The sequence below is a fragment of the Heterocephalus glaber genome, unplaced genomic scaffold, assembly GCF_053883595.1.
Source record: "Heterocephalus glaber isolate CG9 unplaced genomic scaffold, H.glaber_assembly_v1.0 deba00001479, whole genome shotgun sequence".
In the NCBI taxonomy this organism is placed as follows: Eukaryota; Metazoa; Chordata; class Mammalia; order Rodentia; family Bathyergidae; genus Heterocephalus; species Heterocephalus glaber.
In genome coordinates this window covers 7,608,034-7,630,805 of record NW_028258316.1, presented here as the reverse complement: position 1 = coordinate 7,630,805, position 22,772 = coordinate 7,608,034, and the positions used below count along the sequence as shown (strand labels likewise).

General features: G+C 52.7%; 1 protein-coding gene across 13 annotated transcripts; it reads right to left on the bottom strand.

Annotated features, from left to right (window-relative positions):
• Positions 1 to 5,048: 5,048 nt before the first annotated feature.
• Positions 5,049 to 21,616, bottom strand: St6galnac6 (ST6 N-acetylgalactosaminide alpha-2,6-sialyltransferase 6). Of its 13 annotated transcripts, none has more exons than XR_015439840.1 (9): positions 17,626 to 17,762; positions 16,654 to 16,708; positions 15,430 to 15,520; positions 12,771 to 12,947; positions 10,593 to 10,980; positions 8,203 to 8,282; positions 7,387 to 7,494; positions 6,982 to 7,038; positions 6,366 to 6,493 (listed from the first exon to the last, which is right to left on the bottom strand). XR_015439840.1 is itself a non-coding variant. In XM_087183155.1 (8 exons), the coding sequence occupies exons 2-7, from the start codon at positions 16,677 to 16,679 to the stop codon at positions 6,990 to 6,992; spliced, it is 858 nt and encodes a 285-aa protein (XP_087039281.1). In that variant the 5' UTR covers positions 16,680 to 16,708; positions 17,626 to 17,762; the 3' UTR covers positions 5,049 to 6,497; positions 6,982 to 6,989. The 13 variants fall into 13 exon arrangements, 11 of the variants coding, with proteins under 11 accessions (XP_087039281.1, XP_087039283.1, XP_087039276.1 ...); XR_015439839.1 differs by having other exon boundaries at positions 6,367 to 6,497; XM_087183155.1 differs by lacking the exon at positions 8,203 to 8,282 and having other exon boundaries at positions 5,049 to 6,497; positions 10,574 to 10,980.
• Between the last annotated feature and the right edge of the window lie 1,156 nt (positions 21,617 to 22,772).

Genomic DNA, 22,772 nt, shown 5'->3' with positions numbered 1-22,772 from the left:
TAGGACAGCTGGGGAAACTGACGCCCAGAGAGGTGAGGCTCTTTGTTCAAGATCCCACAGCGCAGTGGTGCCAAGGTCCCCCGGCCCCTCTTCAGACGCGGTCCAGGTGTCCTGGGCCAACACCCCACCCCACACATCTTTCCTTGTTGGGTGAAACCCTGTAAATTTCTCTGGGACTGAACATCACCCAAAGACCTGCTAGTTGGGTAGGTCGTAAAGAGCCAGCCTTGAGCTGGGCATGGTGCTGCACGTCTGTCATTAATTCCAACGCTCTGGGAGGCAGAGGCAAGAGGATCACAAGTTTTTGACCCCAGCCTGGGCAATTTATTGACTTTTTGACACCCTGTCTCAAAATAAAAAATAAAAAGAACTGGAGATGTAGCTCAGTGCAAAGGCCCTGGGTTCAATCCCTAGTGTTTGGGGGGAAAAAAGCCACAAATGGGTGTGTGCAATGCACAACCTTTGGGGGAAAGCAAATTGACAATGTAAATCAAAACTTCCAGCTGGGTGTGGTGGCACACATTTATAATCCAAGCACTTGGGAGGCTGAGGCAGGACGATTACTTTGAATTCAAAGCTGGCCTTGCTTACATAGGGAGGCTTTCCAATGTGCCCTTCTACTTTTAGAAATCCTTCTGAAGAAACACATGTGGGCACAAAATTTGTACAAGAAAGTTTACTAGTGCCAGTGAAGACTGGCAGGTGGCACAGCCAGAGGTCAGGCTTGGTGACTCCTGATAGTGGAGTGGTACTGGTGGGGCAGGAGGTCCTGGACTGGCACATGCTAGTGAGAAACAGACAAAATCCCCAGTCACCCAGGCTACTCCCCTATGCATAAAAACTATTCTAGGGTTGACGATTTAGCTCAGTGGCACTGCGCCTGCCTTCCAAGCGCAAGGTCCTGAGTTTGAGGCCCTGTACCAAAACAAAAAACAAAACTACTCTAAACATGTAGGTGTGCATGTGTGTGTGAGTGTGTAAAGTCTATCTCCTGATTTTTTTTCATTTTACCTCTAGTTTTACCAATGTTAAAATCACATTGTCTTACTATGGAAACACACAGAGCATGGGGATGCAGCCTAAGATCCCAGCTACTTAGAGACTGACGCAGGAGGGTGGCAAGTGTGAGGCCAGCCTGAGCAACTTAGCAGAACTGTGTCTCGAAGTAAAATAAAAAGGGTTGGGATGTGACTCAGTGAGAGAGAGCTCACCTAGCATCTGAGAGGTGCTGGGTCTGATCCCTAGTAATACAAAAACTAAGCAAAAATGGTACCATTTTAGAGTTGGTGAAATGAAACAAAACACTGAAGGCAGATGTGCGCATGGGACTCCCCAGTTGGAGGTGAGACTTTCCCTATTTATTTATTTACTGGGTTAGTTCTACTGGAGCTCACTCCCAGACCCTCATGCATGCTAGGCAAGAGCTCTACCACGGAGCTACATCTGCAGCCCTTTTTATTTTTTATTTTGAGACAGGGTCTGCCTAAGTCCCTATATTGTCCAGGCTGGGCTTGAATTGGTGATCCTCCTGCCTTAGCCTCCTGAGTAGTTGAGATTACAGGCATGCACCACCATATATAGCTCTCCAAGCTTTTTTGATTTTCTATAAAAATTATCTACTACTTTACATATAAAATAATTTGAACAGGGAGGAACCTTGAGGATATCAGGCTAAATAAAATCAGTCAATCATAGCTGGGCATGGTGTTGCATGCCTGTGATCTCAGCATTTGGGAGGCTGAGACAGGAGGATCGCCAAGAGTTCGAGGCCAGCTTGAACTACATTTGTGGAGACCCTGTCTCAAAAAAAATCAAAACACCAGCCAGGGATTTAGCTCAGTAGTGCTGCGCCTGCCTCACAAGCACAAGGTCCTGAGTTTGATCCCCAGCACAGGGGGAAAAAAAAAATCCAAAACCCAAACCCAAAAACTGAGCCATTCATAGCCAAGCATAGGGCATGGGGGCACACGCCTGAAATCCCAGCACATGGGAGGCTAAGGCAGGAGGATTGCAAGTTCGAAAGGAGCCTAGACTACATAGCAAGACCCTGTGTTTAAAAAAAGCCAATCATGGGCTGGTTATTTAGCTCAGCGGCACTGCACCTGCCTTGCAAGAGCAAGGTCTTCAGTTTGATCCCTGGGACTAAAAAAAAAAAAAGGGCCAATCACGATGAGACAAATATTGTATAGTTACACAGACACACACGTATTAGACTCATACAGATGGAAAATAGAATGGTGGTTGCTGGGGAAAAGGGCTAAGAATAGGGGAAGGGGCGTTAGTGCTTAATACGACAGTTTTGGCTCTGCAAAATGAAAACATTCTGAAGATTTGTTGCTAGATGATGTGAAATGGTTAATATAAACTTAATGGTATATTTTAAAACCATGACTTTTAAAATAAAATAAAATTTTTTAATAGAAAAAAAATAAAGTACCTGCTTTGATTATTTTATTTGCATATACCCTGTGGACTTTCCACAAATGCTGGGATATTAAAATGTCAGGGTTTTGGAGCCAGGGATTTAGCTCAGTGGTTTCGCCACCTGCTGTGCAAGCACAAGGATCCGAGTTCGATCCCCAGTACAAAACAAATTAAAAATCTCAGGGTTTCAAATTATATATTCTGTGATTTCAAAAATATTTCAGTACATATGCTTATTTGTTGGATTTTACTGCTAGGTCCTCTTAGTTCATTGAAAAGAAAGTTTTGTGCTATTATCTAGTTCTTTCTTTTTTGTAAGAATCTTTTTTGTGTGTGACTTGTACTCTAACATTTTGGCCATTCTTTTAAGATTATGGTACACAACTAATGTATTAACTAATGTTATTGTTTAATTAGTTATGAAATTTTGCTTTTTCATAGAAGACTTTTTTTAAAAATTTGGTACTGGCAGGCGGTGGAACCACTGAGCTAAATCCCTGGCCCCTCATAGAAGACTTTTTAAAAAATATTTTATTAATATCTACTTATATTACATTGAAATAAAAATTTTAAAAGGAAAAAACAAAAATCTCAGGGTTTTAGTTCCTAGCATAACCTAAAAAAGAAAAAACAGATGGGGGAGAAAAAATATTTACAGGAAAAATCTAGAAAATTTTACTCTGGAATTTTAATAGTGACTAGAATGAGAAATACCTTCACTTTTTACCTTATATCACCTATACAATTTATAATAAAATTTCTGAAAGCATAAGCAAATAAAAATGAAAGTAATTTAAAAAAATATTTTGGTTAAAGAAAGAATTCCAAGGCTTGTCAAGAAGCACTGGGGAAGGTCGGGGGATGACTTGGGGTGGGCTCTGCTGCCCCAGGTGGCCTGGCTGGTGGCACTGGCACAGTCCCTGACTTCCACAGGAAGCGGCAGGACAGGGAGCCCCGAGAGGAGCAGTTGTCCTGGGTGCGCAGCGGGGGGAGTTGCAGGGGCGAGGGGACACCTGGCCCTGAGGGTCACCAGGGGAAGAAATGATGGAGATGCAGGTACAGGTGGCCTCAGGTGCCCGCGAGGAGGGGATTGGTCCTGGCCAGTGTATGGGAGCCAGCACAGGTGTCAGAGGGAAGAGGGCCCTGGAGCCGCGGGCTTTGGGATGCTTCAGGATGCCACTGTTGGCAGTGAGCTGTCTCCTCTGGGTCGCATGGGCGCGTGAGGGTTGGCCTCTGCCACCTGCCCCTTCCCCCATGTCCTGCACCCGAGTCTCACCTCTTGACCCTCAAATGAACTTGCCCAGGGCCCACACCCAGCAACTGAGCCCCTGTGGTGCCCTCCTACCCAGTACCAGTGGGCACAGGGACCACAAGGTCCAGGACACTCTACCCAGAAGCTGATGCCTACACTCCAGTTCCCAGAAGCTCTGTGAGGAGCTGGAAGTGTGCCCTACTTGCAGAGCACGCATGTGCACATGACAGCCCCCACCCCTCCTCTACCCGCCTTACCACCTCCGTTCCCTCCTCTGGTCAGTCCCTTCTTATCTATTAGTTTTTCTGGTTTTGAGCTGGGGTCTCTCTAAGTCACTAAATTGCCCATGCTGGGCTTGAATTTGCAATCTTTCTGCCTCAGCCTCCCAGAGTGCTGGTGTGGCAGGCACGCACCACCACACCCAGCCGTCCCACTGGAATTTGACAGGCAGGAAGGATCAAGGCCTGGCCACTCTCAGCTAACATTCTTGGCCTTTTGCCAGCCAGCGTCTTATCTCATTGCTCCCTCCCACACTGCCATGGCAGCCAGGCTGTGGGAGGGATGGATCACAGCCTTTCCTCCCACCTGACATTTCCCCCTCTCAGCCACACCTAATATGTCGAGTACTTACTAGGGACCTTGTGAAGCATGAGACAAGTGCAAGGGGCCCCTCTTGCCTCCTGTCCCTCGCAGCCCACCGTCCTGGCTGGCCTGCTGCCCAGGGCAGCTCTTTCTGTCCCCCAGCAGCCCCTGAGAGATGCCAGCAGGCTGCCTACCCTTGTCACACACAGTCACCCTTTGTTAGGTCTTGATCCCAGCCCATCTTATCTGCCAAAACAGGTTGTACTCTCCAGAGTCAGGGACCCTTGCCTGCTGCCAACCTGGAATAAAGAGCCCTTGAGCGAAGAGGCTGGCTGCACACGTCCCACTCCCCACACCCCTGCAAGGCTGCAGCGCCCCCCCCCCCCGCTTCCTCCTGCAGGTCTGGCAGGCAATGTCCCTGGCCTTCAGGGCCCAGGCCCTAGCTGACCTCTGTGCTGGACCGCCTGCCACCTTCCTCTGCCTCTCTGCTCACTGCCCTTGTCTTCTCCTTCCTTTTCTCTATAGCTGCTTTCTGTGGCCCAGACAGCCTCCTCCAACTCTGTAGGGACTCCTGGTGTGCCCCTTAGCCTGAGCTCCTCGAGGGCACTGTCTGGTCTCACTTGTCCATGAGGGAACTGGGGCTCTCAGAGGCAACTTGACTCTCCCAGGGTCGGGCTGGACCCCAGACTCATCGGCCACCTCTTGGCAGGCTTCCAGCCGGGAAGTGTAGGCACGATTCTGAGCACACTCCCAGCTGGGACATAGAGAGGGGAGACACAGGATACAGAGCTGGAGCTTAGGTGTGTTTATTCCTGTACAAATCATTACAAAACCAATTCTGGGCCTGTCACTGCCCTGTGTCACCCTAATGGGCAATGGCTTGCAGCTGGCTTCCGCTGTTGATTCCTTCCACTCCACAGTCTCCTCCCAGAAGCCCTGCCCTTCCAAGCTCTGGAAAAGTGGGGGGAAATGAACCCCACGCAGCGCCAGCTTTAGTAAAGTGCCTTCTTGAGGGGACAGAGCCCAGGTGACAGCCATCCCAAGGCCTGCTCGGGGGAGACCCCAGAAGCCCTCGACATTGCCAGACAAAGGCCACATGGGATCCCAGTGTGCTGGGATCCCCTTTCTCAGCCCCAAAGTCTCCTCCAACAGGTGGGGACCTCTTCTGCCGGAGGGTAGAAAAAGGAGGCCTGGCCCTTGCAGAGCCAAGCTAATGGCAGCTGGGCTGAGAGGCCAAGAAAACAAGCTGAGGTTTGTCCTATTCCTCTCGGTGTCCCCCAACCCTGGGGAGTTTGCACAAAAATACCCTAAGGTTCTCCAGGAGGTGGAGACGTGCACCCCAGGTCCCCCGAGCCTCTGAGCCCCTCAGCAAGGGGCAGAGGTTGGGGTTCCCATGTTGGGGTCAACAGGGTGCTGGGTGGGGGAGGCGGGAGGGTCTCAGACACCACAGTAGAACCTGATGTGGGCAGAAGGGTGCCCGGAAATGGGGAGGGCTTGGTCCAAAGTCACTCAGCCGAGACCTGGATCCCAGCCTCCTACCTGTTGGGCCTCCTCACAGCTCCACTACACCCCCCCCGATTCTCTGGCCTCACCTCCAGACAGCACCTGCCCACACTGTCTCCCTGTGATGGAGGAACTGGGGGCCCAACACCATATTCACAGCTCCTTGCGAAGGACCCCATAGTCCCAGCTGAGTAGGGAGTGATTTGGGGTCCATTCCTGGGCCTCTGAACCAAGGCCTCATGGGAAAGGACAGGTCCTTAGCCTCAGACTGACTCAGAAAGACCCCTGTACCCTGATTGACTATGCTCAGACCCTGACTCGACAAGAAAGACCTGACACCCCTGATGAACCACATAGAATCCCAAATCCCTGATTGGCCAAGAGATATCCCCAGGCACTCTGATTGGCTGGAGGATATACCCTCATCAAGCCCCTGATTGGCTGGGAGACACTCTGCCAGCCTCCATTGGTGAGAAGCTGGCTTGTGCTCGGGTGGCTGAGCCCAGAGCCACTTCTGTGTCCCTCAGGTTTCTCAGGCAGGATGACCTAGGTCCAGGAGGGGTGGGAGAAGGTGATGCCGTACAGCTGGGCCCACGACGAGAAGACTCTCTTCTCAGTGATGAAGCGGTGGTGGTTGCCCTTGCGGCTGTGTTCGTTCTGAATGTAGGTGACACACTCGTCTGGCCCCTTGGGCTCATAGTAGTGGTAGGGCATGCGTTGCAGACGGGGCCGCTGGCTGGGGCACAGCAGATGTGGGCGTCAGGGCAGGGTGGGCACCAGGGGGGACCCTTCCCTTTCAGCCCCTCACCTGCCATGGGACCTCAGTGGGGGAAATCCCTGCCCTTCCCATCTGTAAGATGGCTATAGGGCAGACTAGATTGTATCCATCCAACATTTTTGATTAATGCAGTGGAGACGTTCCCTTTCCCCAAGAGGGCAGCAGGGCAGGGTAATGGTAATAACCTCAGGCTCTAACCAGACATGGTGATGCACACCTGTCATCCTAGCACTCTGGGAGGTGGAGGCAAGAGGAGGACCAAAAGGTGGAACCCACCCTGGGTAATTTGGAGCCTTCACAAGACCCTGTCTCCAAATGAAAACTAAAACGTAGCTGGGGATAGCTCAATGCAAAGTTCCTAGGTTCAATCCCAATACTACAAAACCAAATAAAAAACCCGAAAAAACAAAAAGCCCATAGGCTCTGCAGCCTGGGCCCAGACCTTGATATTTATGAGACCTCAGGCCACTCAGAAAGCATCTGCCTCAGTGTTCTGCACCTATAAAATGGGGAGAATGATAGCAGCTATCCCTTTGGGCCGCCGTGAGGTGCAAAGTAATAAACATATGCAATCATGGGACATGATCAGCACCCAGTAAGTGTACCTGTCTGCCAGAGAGCTTGTCCTATAATTATTATTAATAAAGAAACTCTGGCTGAGCTTGGAACAATCTCAGGATCCTTGGCCTCTGCAAGGCAGTTTCAACTCCACAAAAGCAAGGTTCTTGGGGCCGGGGATTTAGCTCAGTGGTGCAAGGACCCAAGTTCAATCCCCAGTACCAAAAAAAAAAAGCAAGGTTCTCAAATCCTGCTGCCAACACCTATTTGTTTTCCCTGGAGCGCTCACCTGCAGTAGTCAGGGGGGACCATGCCATAGACGTGCACGTGGTCACACAACTCCACCGCAATCACCATGGTAAACCAGCCCGTACTCAACCACGAATGGGACTTTTCCCTGGGGGCAGAGAGGAGTCACTATGAAGGGACAAATGTGCAGGGAGCAATGGTCAGCCTGCATGGGGTTTCCAGAAACTTCCAACCCGCCCTTGGAGGCCCCAGCCCATTCCCACAGGAGTTGTGGAAGCTTGTGGGCTGGCAGTGGGCTTGTCAGGCAGAGGTGAGGGCCACAGAGCAAGTGCCTTGAAGGGAATGAGTGGGACCTGGGGATGCTGGGAATAAACTCCTGGGAACACTGGTCACAGCTGGGCAGGCTGGGAGTGACTGTGAATGCAGAGCATGCTGAAAGCAGCTTTGCCTACACTAGGAGAAAACCCCTTAGGGAACCGTAATCAGAGAAGGTCATGCTAGAGTGACCACGGCTCGGAGCAAGGCTGGAAACAGTGGCTGGTCTTCCTCTATGGCAGCCACCAGCTCTGTGTGGTTACTGAGTACCTGACGTGTGGGTAAGAGGGACCAAATATACAATGGACCCTCAAGTGATGACTGGCCTGACATATGAACAACTTGGGTTATGACAGGAATTTTAGTTTTAACTTATGGCCAGAGTTTTGACTTCTGACTTCAATGCCAGCCACATGTGCTTCCAGATGGTCTCAGATACAGATTTAACCTTTAAAAGAATTCTGGAAGGAACATGACAACATTTCCTGTGTAGGGTTAATTGGGAAATACTGGGCCAGTATCTAAGGACACTGAAACCTGCCTCTATACGGAGAGATTCTGAAGGCTGTGTAGAGGAGTCTGAGTCTTCATTAGCCAACTTGAGTTGGGAACCAGCCAGCCCTCGGGAATGAATTGAGTTCGTAAGTCAAGGGTCCACTGTACAATGGATTTCTCGGACAGTATGAAAAAGGAATATAACCTGTGTTATTTATATTTTTTATACTGATTTCATTTTAAACTGAAAATACTTTGCATATATTTGGTGGAAGGTGATTCACCAAAAAGATTTCTTTAGAAAAGACAAATCTCTAGCAAGACTGACAAAGAAAAAGAAAAATAACACAAATTACCAATATCTGAAATAAGAGAGGAAATCACCACATACCTAGTAGACATTAAAAGGATAGTAAGAAAATTCCATAAACCACCACATACATAAATTTGACAACTTAGAGAAAATGGGTCAATTCTTTAAAAGTCACAAACTACCCAAGATAAAACAGGTAGCCTGAATATCCTCTCACTATTAATGAAGTTGGAAGCCAGGCATGGTGGTGCACACTTGTAATCTCAGTACTCAGGAAGCTGAGACAGGAGGATTGCAGAAAGTGCAAGGCCAGCCTGGACTACATAGTGAGTTTAAGACCAGGCTGAAGTATATAGCAAGACCTTGTCTCAAAAAACAAAAAGACAAAAACAAAATGGAAATTACATTCATCCTTAAAGACCCTCTGGTCCTGGGAATGTAGTTTACCATGTTTGAGGCCCTGGATTCAATCCCAGCACTAAAAATACAAAACAAAACCTTCTTTGAAAAAGAACACTCTAGGGCCCGACAGTTTCACTAGCAAACTCTACCAAACATGTAAAAAGAAATAACACCAATTCTACACAGTCTCTTCCCAAAAATAAAAGAAGGAACATTGCTTAACTCATTTTCCGAGGCCAACATGATCCTGAGTGCTTGCCTAGGATGCAGAAGGCCTGGGTTCAGTACCAGCACCACAAAAACAAAACCCTACAGACCAATGTATGTCTTATGAACACATATACAAACATCTCAACAAAATATTAACAAATTATATCCAGCAATATACACCACAAGCAAGTAAAGTTTATTCCAGAAATCCAAGGCTGATTCAAAAATCAACCAATATAATGCACTTGTTAGTAACCTTAAGAAAAATTACATTAATCATATCAATTGCTACAGAAAAAAATTATAAAATTTAATACCCAGTAGTGGTAAAAACTCTCAGCAAACTAGTAAGAGACCTTCCTCAACCTGATAAACAACAGCTACCAAAAACCCTACAGGTAATAGCAGATTTAATGAGGAAAAACTGAAATTTTAAAAAAAATTTAAAAAGGAGAAATTGAACATTTTCTCCCTAAGACTAAGACAAGATAAGGGGTCTACTTTCACCACTTGTAACTCAATTAACATTGTATTGGAAATCCTAGCCAGTCCAACAAGGCAAGAGAAAAGAAAATAAAGGCACAAATTGAAAAGAAAAAAATAAAACTATCCTTATTTGCATAAAATATAATTATCTGCATAGAAAATCCCAAAGAATCTACAAAAAAAAAATCTGCTAGAACCAACAAGTGAGTTTAGCAGTTAGAAGGCCAACACAAACACCAATCGTATTTCTACACACTAACAACAAAGAACTGAGAAGCCTCCAACATTAAAAAAAACATCTTTTAAGGGCCTGGATTTAGCTCAATGGCCCTGCACCTGCCTTGCAAGCACAAGGTCCTGAGTTCGATCCCCAGTACCAAAACAAAACAAAAAAATCTTTTAAGCAACTCCAAAATTTTTAAATATTTAGGTACAAATGTAACAAAACACAGACTGGAGCTATATGTTAAACATATTGGGTTAAATAAAATATATTAAAATTAAGTGTACCTGGTTTGGGTTCTTTCTTTTTTACTTTTTTAATGTGGCTGCTGTGAATTTTTAAATTACCTATGTGGGTCACATTATATTTATGGAAGGCGATAATCTAGGTTTTCTAGGGAGAGTAGTCAGAGAAAAGCATGCTGGGAATGAGGTATCCTGAGACTACAGCATGCTAGGAACAATGTGTGCTTAAAACAAGGCATGCTTGGAATAATTTTTGCCTTAGGAGCTCTCGTAGAAAGATGCTAGGAGCGGCTATGTAACCTTAGAGTAGAGCATGCTGGGATACTTTTCCCTCAGACCAAGGCATGCTGGGAGGAAGCTCTGGAGATGAGGCCATGCAGAACCCAATGGAGATGACCCTGTTAAGAGCAGGACTGGAGAACTCGCCTGGGAAACCTGCCCAGGGCGTGGCAAGAACCACCCACTTGGAGCAGCGCATGCGGGGAGCAACAGGCCCTGTGGGCGGGCCATGGCGAGTGCGCAGGCGGGAGGCTGGTACCTGTCCTTTCCCGTCTCACCCCGGAAGAGGTCGTCGAACTGTTGCATGCGGGCGGGAGAGACGGCGTAGGCCTCCATGTTGGGGAACGCCAGGCCTGCCCGCTGGATGACGCGCAACAGGCTGCCCTGCGGCTTCTGCATCTTGCTCGGGGGACCCCAGAAGATGAACACGGTTTCGGGGGTCCGGTTGACAAACTCCTGGGGCCTCCGCAGCACCCGGAACACACTGGAGTGGGCCACCACGCGGAAGGTGGTTTTGTTGCCCACATCGGCCGAGTAGCCCGTGGTGGGCGCGTCGTTCATGCGGATCGTGCACTCTGCCCGCTCAATCTCAGGGCCCAGTTTGGTGCCCAGCAGATGGCTGGAGCTGGTGACAATCACACACTGGTGGCACCGGGAGGGTAGCGTCTGGGGGGCAGGAGGACAAGACAGCTCAACACTATCACAGCCACTCTGAGTCCAGTCTTGTGTGCCCTGTACAACCGGGCCACTAGCAGCCACAAATCAGTCCGCCCGTTGTAAGGCTAGTGAAAGGAAGGCCACCTTCTACAAGTATTTCTAACAGGCAGATTAATGGCCAGGTACTGAGGACAGAGGGACACCCAGCTTCTGCTCTCAAGAATCTTACAGCCGGCCAGAAGCGGTGGCGCACACCTGTAATCTGAGCATTCAGGAAGCGGAGGCAGGAGGATCACCAGGAATTCTAGGCCAGGCTGGGTTCAAAGCCAGCCTTAAACTCAGTGAGACTGTGTCTCAAAAAACCAAAAGAAGGGGCTGGGGAATGTAGCTCAGCGCCTGACTGGCAAGCCCAAGGTCCTGAGTTTGATGTTTGATCCCCGACAACAAAAAAACCAAAAACTTACAGTCAGGCCAGCCATCTTGGTGCATGTCTGTAATCTCAGCATTAGGGAAGCCTGAGGCAGGAGGATTAGAAGTTTGAGCCCAACCTGGGCAACTTAGTGACTTAATGAGACCCCATCTCAAAAAATAAAAAAGGGCTGAGGATATAGCTCAATGCAAAGACCATGGGTTCAATCCCCAGTATCATTAAAAAAAAAAATAGAATCTTCAGTTGGGGAGCCATACAGTGAACATAAGTAATACATGCTAGGGAAAAAAAGACAAGACAAAACAAAACAGGGTCAAAGCAACTGGAACAGGAACACAGGCTTCTTTAGAAAGGTCATCAGAGAGGCCTCTCTGAGTGGACATGGGAAGGATGAGAAAGGCCTCACCCGGAAAGTAATCAGGTCAGGAGGAACCAGAAGCACAAAGATAGGTAGAAATAAAGGTGGAGCTGAGAACCAGAAGCCAGCAGCGGGGATCGGGGAATTAATAATAGGAAGGACAGAGCCAGGGCTCTCGCTGGATGTGGAAAGGCCCTGGGAAAATTTAAGGAGGATCATTGAGTGGGGAGAGCGGCACTGTGGTTGAACTCCAGAAATACAGCCTGAATGTCATGGCGTGGATAAGCAAAGAAGTCCACAGGAATGACCTGACCATCATCAGGAAGCCACAAACAACTTTTGAGCAAGCTACCCCTTGGCAGGGGTTAGGGAAGTCCTCTGGCTCCACCTCTCCCATGCTGTGTGGCCTTGGACAAGTGGCTTCCCCTTTCTGAGCCTTGGTTACCCCATCTCTTCACGGGAGGCAGTAATGCTGGCCTGCCAGGATTCACCTGAGGATCGCTGGTTATCAGCACATAGCAGGCACCTGCTGGAGGGCAGCTATCATTACTGCTTCAGAGTTGTCCAGCACCCTAGTGTCCTGTTCCCAGACCCCCATGGACTCCCTAGAGATCCGTGGAAGTCAGAGATACACGTCCAAGGGAGTTCTGACTCCGGAGATGGTGGGGCCTGGAGAGACCTGAGGACCAGGGAGTGGCTGGGCACTTATCCAAGGTCACAGCGAGCAAGAGGCCTTGACTCCTGGGGTTCACCCTTTCCTTTCTCGTGTGTTGTTTTGTTGAGACAGGGTCTCACTGAGTAGTTGAGGCTGACCTTGAACTCACTATGTAGCCCAGGCTGGCCTAGAACTCATGGTGATCCACCTACCTCAGCCTCCTGAGTGCTGGGATTGCAGACACAGGGAGGGTGTAGAGGGAATAAGAGGAGGAGGAGAAGGAAGCAGTACTGGTGGGCAATAGGGGGGATCAGCCACCAGCGGCTCCCTGGGGCCCCCCAAGGTGTCTGTGCTACCTTGTTCCCCAGGATGGGGACGAAGCCATCGGTGAGGCTCCACTTCTTGAGGTTGGGCCGGTACCCTCGGCCCCGAAGGGAGCCGTAATGGAAGACCTCATTGGCACTGTTGGAGCTGTAGAGGATGAGGATGGTGATGAGGGCAAAGAGGATCACGAACACTGCTGACCGCTGCTCCTGGAGAGGGGGGAGTCTGTGAGGGTCCAGGCACCCGCCGGGCTCCACCGTGCCCATGCCTCTTGCTGCACGCTCCACACCAGCCCTCTGGGATCCCCAGCACAGTACTGACCACGGTGTGCTCACACTGCCAGCCCTCCAATCCCAGCAGGAGCTCTGAGGACTGGGACTGGGCCAGCCTTGCACCCCAGATCCCAGGGGTACACATGCCTGTAATCCCAACACTCAGGAGGCTGAGGCAGGAGGATTGCCCCAAGTTCGAGACCAGTCTGGGTTACATAGTGACTTCAAGGCCAGCCTGGACTACATAGCAAGACTCTGTCTCAAAGAACCAAAAGCCAGAAAATTAAAACAACAAAAAAGAGGGTTCCAGGGAGGGACTGCCTGACCAGATTGGAAGCATGTGTCAGGATTCCCTCCAGCTACAGCTAAAAAGCTACCCAGAGACATTCGAGATGCCTAGGTGAGGGGCCAGGTCTTCCTGGTAAGTTATCAGCAAACAGTTGGTCCTCTGCACCTGCCAGGGCCTTCCCACTCAGCTACATCCCCATCCATTTTTATTTATTTATTTTTTATTTTGAGACAGGGTCTCACTAAGTTTCCCTGGCTGGCTTGAACTTGCAGTCCTCCTGGCTCAGCCTCCCAGAGTGCTGGGATTACAGGCCATACCTGCAGGTTCCGTATTCAGGATTCAAAAAACCATGGGCCAATAAAGTAGGCACAACCTGCAATGGTTGTATCTCTACTGAACATGCATAGGCCTTTTTCCCTGTCATTATTCCCTAGATAAAACAGTCCCAAAGCTATTTACATAGCATTGACCTTGTATTAGGTACATAAGTAATCTAGAAGCTGGGTGTCATGGCGCAGGCCTGTAATCCCAGCTATTCAGGGGCTGAGGCAGGAAGATTTCAAGGGTAAGCCCACCCTGGATAATTTAGTGAGACTGTTTTTCAAAATTAAAAATAAAAAGGGCTGGGATGTAGCCCAGTGGCAGAGTCCTTGCCTAGTGTGTGCCAGACCCTGGGTTCAATCCCAGTAACACACAAAGGAAAGAAAAAAGAGAAGAAAAAAAGAAAGTGGTAATGAAAGGGGGAAAAAGTAATCTAAAGGTGACAATCCCCTGCAGATACCAAGGGAGGACTGCACTGTCTCTCAGCCCCAAGCTCACCTATTTTGCCCGCTTGGTGAAAGTTAATCTGGGCCCTTTAAATATCTGCCCTCGCCAGGCAGCTGCACATTCAGCTTTGTCGGTAGAGGGCGCTGAAGAGACAGCATAGCAGTAAAAGCCTTAGGGTGTGGGCTGCAGTGGATGTGCTTGAAGGCCCTGCAGCTCCCGGGGCTTCTCCAGCACAGACTAGCTGCGCTCACAGCCTCCAGCTCCTGCAGCAGTCAACTGCCCATAGCACCCAGAGGCCCGCACCTTCCCCTCCCCAGGGCCAGAGATTTAGCTCAGTGGTTCTGTCACTTGTCTCAAAAGTGCAAGGACCTGAGTTCGATCCCCGGTACCAAAAAAAAAAAAAAAGTTTAGAAGTCAAAAGTGTGGTGGTGCACAGCTGTAATCCCAGCACTCTGGGAGCCAAAGGAAGATAGCCACAAGCTCAAGCCCAGCCTGGACAACCTAGTGACTTAGTGAGACGCTGTCTCAAAGTGAAAAGAAAAAATAAAAAGGGCTGGGAATATAGCTCAGTGCAAAGCCCCTGGGTTCAACACCCAGAACCAGGGCTGGGGATTTAGCTCAATGGCACCTCGCCTGCCTCTGAAGCACAAGATCCTGAGTTTGATCACCAGTACCACAAAAAAGGAAAGAAAATCAATACCCAGTAGTGGGGCGGGGGATTTAGCTCAGTGGCATTGTGCCTGCCTCACAAGATCCTGAGTTTGATCCCCGGTACAAACAAAACAAAACAAAGAAACCATTACCACAACGTAACAATAACGGTAATAATAATAATAAGTCAAACAAATGATCATAAGTCAGGGACTGTCTATATTCCTTCGAGTTTCAAGGCCCAGTTTCTGTTGAGAATTCTTGGCATGAAACTTCCTGTTTAACATACCGCATAGTCTCTCCCGACACTCAGACTGATACAACCCCCAACCCCACCTCCAGACCTCAGCCATAACGGATCCCAGGTAAGCGGTGCGCAGGGCCAGGCACGGAGCGGGGCTTCAGGAAAGCAGCAATGAGTGACTGAGGGACTGAAGGGGACGCTGACTTCTTGGGGTGACTGGAACATTGCATCATCTCTGACTCTGACCACCTCCGCCCCGCACCCCATCTCCTGCACACGCTGCAGTCAGGCCTAGGGTGACAGAGGACACCGGGGCCCAGAGAGAGGTGGGAGCCCTCAGTGGCCAAAGAAGGCTCAACCTGGGCTTTGGCTGCTCCTCAGGGAAGACAGAGGCAGGGTGGCCGGGCCACATGCAGGTCCCAAGGAGCCCATTTCCCAGAGGGGAATAAGAAAGGCAGGGCACTTACTTTGCTGCTACTCATCTCTCGCCGGCGTCTCCTGAGAGGGAGGGGCCAGCGTCCTGCAAGTGGCCCAGGGGACAGGGATGCAGGGTCACACCTGGAAACCACCAGAAAGGGTTATAACCTCGTGGCCTCCCTCCTGTGGGTCCAGTTAGTCAAAGGCTCCGGATCTGTACCCTGTCAGCTCTTCTGCCCACCCTGAACTTTAAGGCTCAGGGTCATATCCACTCTACAGATAGAGACAGCCTGGTGACAGCATGCCCTGCTGTAAACCTTTGGCCCTGAGGCCACAGAATCAAGCAGCATTCCTGACAGGCCCCCAAGCTTCTCTGCTGTCCTTCTCCCCTTTCCGGGTTACACACCTCTGTCTGGAATGCCCTCCTTCCCACACCTGCCTGACTCCCATTCATCCTCCACGTCTAGGGTGGGCCAGGAACTTCCGGGGTCCTTTATCCGCTCAGGCCAGAGCCCTCTGTGGGCAGCGCCCCTCACTGACCTCACTGGGTCCCCACAGCCACGGAGGCTGAGCAAATCCACCCCTCAACAAGTAAGTGGGGAGTCAAGGGCACAGGCCAGCGTCTGAGGGGGGCAGTCCTGGCCTCGGCCCACTTCACAGAGCCTCCTCCCTGACTTTCCCTCCCCACCTGTAACAGGCAGGAGCACTTGCGTCCAGCCGGCCTCCAGCAGGCACAGGCCGGAGGGCAGAAAGGGCCGGCGAGCACCGGGAGAAACTGGGGCGGGGGTCCCAGCCGGTCCCCTCCTCCCGGGGCCGCCTGGCTCCGGCCACTGTCTCCGCCCCCTTGACCCGGCGGCTGTTTACTCCTACACCCGCGCCGGGAATAGCGGACGACCTCGGGCCAGAGCCGGGCACACACACGCCCCGCCCCGATTGGCCAGCCCTGGCCCCGCCCCTCCCGCGGCGCCCCCCTCTCCCCGCCAGGGTTCAGGTGTCTCCAGGGGCGGCCCCTCACAGCCAGTCGGGGAGACCCCGGGCTCCCATCCGTCCCCGCCGCACAGAACGGGAAACTGAGGCTCGGGGGACGCGGGAGCGGCTTGTCCTGGCACTCAGACCGACAGAGCGTAGACAGGAGGCAGAGTCCCGCGGTGGCCCCGCTCCACACTAGAGCCCATACCCCCAGCCGAGCCCCCCGTCCCGCCACAGTCCTGCTCGGGAAAGCCACGTCCGTGCAGCACGCCAGGTCCCACGCGAACCTCGGTTCCACCACTTACTGGCTGGGGGGCCTCGAGCAAGCCATGTGACCTCTCTGAGCCTCAGTTTCCTCATCTGCGAAACGGGAACAATGAGAGGAGGTAACTCGGAGGGTCGTGGAGGGTTTCGAGCAGATGTGGCCTAGGGTGCCAGGGCAGGAAAGTGCTCCACGGGCCGCGGGCGGCGCCCCTTCCCGTGGTCACGCTGTCCAGACCGGGCGGCTTCCTCCACTCTGAACCCCAGCCCTGCGGCCTCCTCCACTCTGAACCCCAGCCCTGCGGCTCTTTCCTAACCGGAGGACGTAACGGAGCCACGCACGCCAAGCATCGCCCACTGCCTGAGTTCCCCGGTGATGCCCGGCAGCCCCGACCCCCGTTTCCCAGAGGAGACTGAGGTCTAGGGAGGTCCGTGCCCGGCGGGCTGGGGAGCCTGTGACGGGCTTCGGAAGGGCTGAGCCTCCAGGGCCTCCCGGGACCCCCTCAGCGGACCGGACAGGGAGCCCAGGGAGAGGCCTGCGGGTGGAGGCTGCTCAGGCCGGGGAGCCCAGCCCCGCCGGGGCGGACGTGCCGGGGCTGGGGTGGGGGCGCGGGGTCCGCTCTCCCTGCACCCTGAGTCCTCCCGCGGGGTCGCGACGCCCCCACGGGCCACGTGGGAGTAGGGCTCCGGGAGGAGGCGGAGGGCTCCGTCTTCCCAGGGATGGGGTGCCGAGCCACACCTGCGCCCCTCCGCGCGGAACCCCAACTCGGGGGATCCGCGCCCGCACCCCAGCAGGGTGGAGAGAGGCGGCGCTGCGGCGGGTGCGGAGTCCTCGCCGGGGGTCGGCAGCGGGGGGGCTCGGTGAACCCCGCGATTGCTCGCAGGCGCGCACCGGGGCCCCGGGGTGCTGGGGCCGGAGGTGGGTCCGGGGGAGCCCCGAGCCCGGCTCGCCCCCCCCCGGCTCGCGCCCCCCAGCCCGGGCAGCTCCCCCGCCCGCCCTGCGCGGCGCCTCTCACCTCCGCCGGGGAGCGCCCGGCCCCCCGCGGCCCCGGGCCCCTCACAGGGCGCCGGGACCGGAGCCGGGGTCGCGCCGCTCGGCCCAGGCCGCCGCAGCCCCGCCGGCGGGTCCTAGCGCCGCCGCTCACCGCCTGGCCGGGGCCTGCGAGGAGGGCGGAGCCTCCAACGCCAGTGGCTCCGCCCCATGGGGGGACGGACCGCGAGGGGGAAGGGGTGGGAGACCCTGGTCTCCGGCAGCGGAGCGCATCCGCCAGGCCTCTGGACAGCCCGCAGTGACAACGGAGCAGACCACTGTCTTGGGGGGCCTGTGGCGTGAATCTGGCCCAACTCTCTAAGAGAGACTGAGACCCCAGGTGGGGAAACAGTCCGAGAGAGCGCTGGGCTTGGACACAGTCGAGCAGGTTTCTCCTTGGGCTCGGGGTTCCAGCTCCCTGAACAGGGGTCACCTGGGCAGTGTCCGAGTTCAAGACTCCTCTGCCATCTGCAACTGCCCATCCTCCCTCCTCCTGTACTGGGACTGAACCGGACCTTTGAGCTGAGCTACACCGCAGTCGTTTTTTAAAATACTGAATACTGAGACAGGGTCTCACTAAGTTGCCCAGGCTGGGCTTGAATTTGAGATCCTCCTGACACAGTCTCCCGAAGTGCTGGGATTTTCAGGTGTGTGCCAGCCATACTTGGTTAACTGCACAACCTTGATACAGTGGACCCTTGACTTAGGCACTCAATTTGTTGAGGGCTGGTTGTAACTCAGGTTGGTCAGTTGAAGGCTCAGGCTCCTCTACACAGCCTTCAAGTCTCTCTCCTGTACATAGGCAGATGTCAGTGTCCTTAGAGAGACATTGGCCCAGGATTTCTCAATGAACCCCACACAGGAAAGGATGTTGTCATGTTGCCTCCTGAACTCTTTAAGAGTTAAATCTGTATCTGAGACCATCTGGAAGCACACGAGGCTGGCATTTGGTTCATAATTTAATACTTTGGTGGTAAGTTAAAACTAAAATTCCAGTCATAACCCAGGTTGTTCGTATGTCAGGCCAGTCATCACTTGAGGGGCCACTGTACATTACTTCCTTTTCCTTCTAGAATATAGAGACAATAAGGAGTTAAAATGTTATTTCTTTTAATTACCAGGGTACTCATTACATCATTTTATGTGCCTTTGAAAAATAACAACTAAAAAAAAAAGAAAAATAACAACTTAAGTGGCCATTGTTAGACCGGGAAGCCACTGGCAAGCTCTTAAAATGAAGTAGGCAGGTCGATATGGTAGGCAGGACATTTACAGGATACTTAAAGCAAGTTTATAGAACTGCATCTTGTGTAACTACCTTGGAAAATGAAACTGTAAAAATTTCCATTCCAGATCTGGGTACATAGACCCTGGAGAAATCCTTGTAAATATACATGTCCAAGTCTTTAGCAGCCCTGCTTGAAATAATACAGATGTGGAAATGGGCCAAGTAGCTCTCAACAGAAGGGATTTTTTTTTTTTACACGATGGCCCATTCACACTGGGGAAAATTATATAGTAAGGGAAATGAATGAGCCGCCCTCACAGGATGGACCTTAGAGACATGGCAGTGGACAGTGTGGGCAGACGAAGGAGACTATACAATACAGTGTGGCCGCAGCACAGCAGGCGGTACCCCACTTCTCAAGAGACAGCTTTCATCTGTAACAGTGATTAAAGTATGAAACTGGGTGTGGTGACACCAGCTTGTAATCCCAGCACTCAGGAGGCTGAAGCAGGATGATTGCTGTGAATTCTAGGCCAGCCTGAACTAATAGTGGGACCTTATCTCAAAAACCCAAATAAATTTAAAAAAATAGTTTTAAAAGCCAAGTGAAGGAGGCTGTTCTGTACCACTAGCTGCATCCCCAGCCTTGCTCACTTTGTTTTTTACTTTCGTTTTGTTTTTGAGACAGTCTCGCTATGTAGTCTAGCCTGGCCTCAAACTCGAAGTGATCCTTCTGTCTCAGCCTCCCAACACCACATCTGGCTTTTCTTTAATACAGTCACTTATGCATAGCAAGTAACCGTATGTGTAAATGCACATGTAGATGTTAGGACAAAGCCACAGGGACTACTGGCTACAGTGTCCTTGCAGGGGGTAGGTGGGGTGGGAGGGCTGGGGCTACCTTTACTTTGTAAATTTTTATTAGGTTTCTTTTTTTTTTTGCACCAGGGATCGAACTCAGGACCTTGTGGTTGCCAGGTATAAACTTTTAAAAGCTTTATAAACTTCTAGGATGTTTGCATTGTACTCCTTTGGTAAGTTAGTAACATTCTGTTTTTAATTAAAACAAACGTCAGTGACAGGGCTGTGGGGCAAGGTCCATTGTTGGAGCTGTAAAAGCATCTGCCATCAGGAAGGGGCATGGCAAACCCCAGGAGTAGACACGCGCTTCCTGCCTGCCCAGTGTCCTGGATCACCACTTCCTGAGCCTCAGCCCAGTCCTATCCAGGTGCTCATGGCCACACTGCCCTGCTGCAGAATGGAAAACCATGGGGGGCTGGAAGTCGGGGGGTGGGGGGCTGATGACCCTGACCCAGGGGTCCAGGTGAGAGGCTGCACCAAAGGTAGAAGCATCCTGTCTCCAGCCCTTCTCCCCAACCCAAGCCGTGGAACCCCAAAAGTGAGAGGGGGTGCCTCAGCCCAGCCTCGGGACCACAGCGGGACCTGAGTTCCCCCCTCAGGCCTGTGATGTTCCTGGGCCCAGGCCTACTGCAGGAGGCTCTGCTCAGCCCTGGCTTCCCTTGGGGGCCCTGGGAACAGGATCCTCCCCCACAAGTGAGGACGGGGAGCTCCAGGTTGGCTGCCCACTTCTGCACCAACACCTTGCAGACATACCCCACAGAATCCATAAAATAACCCTTGCCAAGGGTAACCACTCTTACCCCAACGTTCCAGGGGAAACTGAGGCTCCGAACACACAGGTGGCAGGGCGAGGATTAATACCCCAAGCCTGGGAATGCTGGGCCAGGCCCCAGGGGACACTGGGGGATGGGGGCCGTGGCAGCTCTGGTTGTCCTCGCTGACCTGTCCAACACCGGTCCTCCCCTCAGGCCCCACACCATGCCCTGGAGGAGCCCGCACTGCTTCAGCCCTTCCTGCCTCAGGAGCGGGGGTGCTGCATGTGACCCCCCACACCCACTTTCTGCCCCTTAGCAAACGTGTGTGGAGCATGCATTGGTGCTGCGGCTGGAACCCGGGGCCCTGTGCATGCTAGGCAAGTGCTCTACCACGGGGCTACACCCTGGCCCCTTAGCAAACTTCTTTGTGCTCTTGGTGATTTCCCCCTTCCACGGGGTTCCAGAAAGAGCCCTGAGAAAGCCAGTCTACCACCCAGCTCCCAATCTGAGGCCAAAGCCAAGGCCGGGGAGGGGGGGGCGCTGCACACAGCTGGCCCAAGGCTCCTCCTGGGGCCTCACAGAGCCTGGCTAGGAAACAGGCCTGGGGACTCTGGTGCCCAGAAGGAGCCCACAGGAGGGGCATCTGGGGAAGTGAGACGGGGCCCGGGCACCAAGTGGCCCCACAAACACTGCTCCCAAACCTCATGGTGGTTCTTCCCCAACAGAGGCACAGTCACATCCACAGCGGCAGCCCTGGGCCGGAGCTCAGCACAGCCAGGACGCCTGGCAGCCTGGCCCTGCATAGATGTGTAGATGAGGCCGCCACTCTGAACACGGAGCCTCTGGGACTCTGGGCTCAGGTGGACCTCAAGGGTCCATGGAGGGGTAAAGGACCAGGATGTGGGCAGGAAAGCAGGCCCGGAGAGGCTGCACTCCTCCTCCTCCAGGATGTAGGGTGACTCCGACCCACCACTTACCTTCCCGCAGCCTCAAAGTGGGGAGGGGATCTGCAGCTTCACCGCTGGACCCCTAGGCAGACCCCAAAGCAGCTGGCAGACCTGCCAGGGTGCATCTTTGTGTGCCCAGAGGAAGTGGCTGGCAGGTCCCTCCTTGTAGGTTGCCACCCCAGAAAGACAAGTATTTGTGCCAGCCCAGCAGTAAACACTGCACCCCGGGGCAGGGCCAGGACAGAGGAGCCTCTGTACGCTGGGTCCAAGGGCTGGGCCAGCATTTGCTGGAGGATGGAGGAGGAAGTGCCCACCTCCAGGGAGGGGGATTCAAATCTATCAGGACTGCAGTTTCCTGGCCTTGCACACCTACGGGAGACCGTGAGCAGGGAGACTTGGAGCAGAGAGCCTGCTGCCCACCACCACGGCAGGGGCGCGCCGGCTAAAGAGGATGATCCCATCTAAAATGATGGCTCCTACACACCAAATGCCAACCATGCAGCCGGACATGGCCGACAATCCCACCACTCAGGAGGCTGAGGCAGGAGGATCGCTCCAAGTTCGGGCCCAGGCTGGGTTCTGGCATCACCCTGCTCCCCCCACTCCAGGTTCTCCTGCCTCCTGGGCCCCCCTGGCACTGGCCCAAGGGCAGTGCTTTGGGCCAGTGCCAGGAGTCTCCTGAGAAGGCAGGGCAGGAGGGAGTGCCCCCAGGTCACCCAGAGCCCTCAGCATGACTGGCCATGTCATTCTCGAGGTCTTGTTCCTGGGGGGGAGTGGGGGGGTGGAGATGAAGCATTTCAAGTTGGTGACAGCAGAGCCTGAAGCTAAACCCAAGGCTCGGGTCATACATGAGGCCCAGACAAGGCTGAGACCTAGAAGGTCATGCTCTGACGTTAGTCTCCCAGTGAGGGAGGGAAGGGATGGACTCCTCCTGGGGGCTCTTCCTCCTTGGTGCAGGCTGAGGCCTTCGGCGCAGCTCTCAGGTCTGATTCCTCCTGACTCAGCCTCCCATGACTGAGGCCACACTGGTGGTTGGATGGTGGGTCTGCTCTTCCCATTTCACAGGTGAGGAAAATGGAGCTCAGAGATGGGAGAGCTCTGGCCTGAGGTCTGGGCCACAGCCAGGGCCAGCATAGGCCTCACTTCCGGGCCAGCAATGTCCTCACAGAGTTGCCCTCTGCCTTCCTCTCTATAAAGTGACCAACCTCGAGATTAATAGAGAATTTAACTGCCAAGTTCTTTGGAATTTGACCCCTGGGCCAGGAAGGCGATGCGGGGTGGGGGAATTTCCTCCCTTCCCACCCCATTCTACTAGGCCCTGACTCCGTTCCTGTGGGGTCCA

Excerpts from the sequence above, each read along its gene's own strand:
- St6galnac6 (XM_087183149.1), bottom strand. The coding sequence starts at position 16,679 with ATGGCTTGCTCGAGGCCCCCCAGCCA. Across the intron at positions 12,948-15,429 it reads GAGAGATGAGTAGCAGCAAA|GAGCAGCGGTCAGCAGTGTT; the intron begins GTAAGTGCCCTG and ends CCCCCTCTCCAG. Across the intron at positions 6,494-7,386 it reads GTCCCCCCTGACTACTGCAG|CGGCCCCGTCTGCAACGCAT; the intron begins GTGAGCGCTCCA and ends TGCCCCAGCCAG.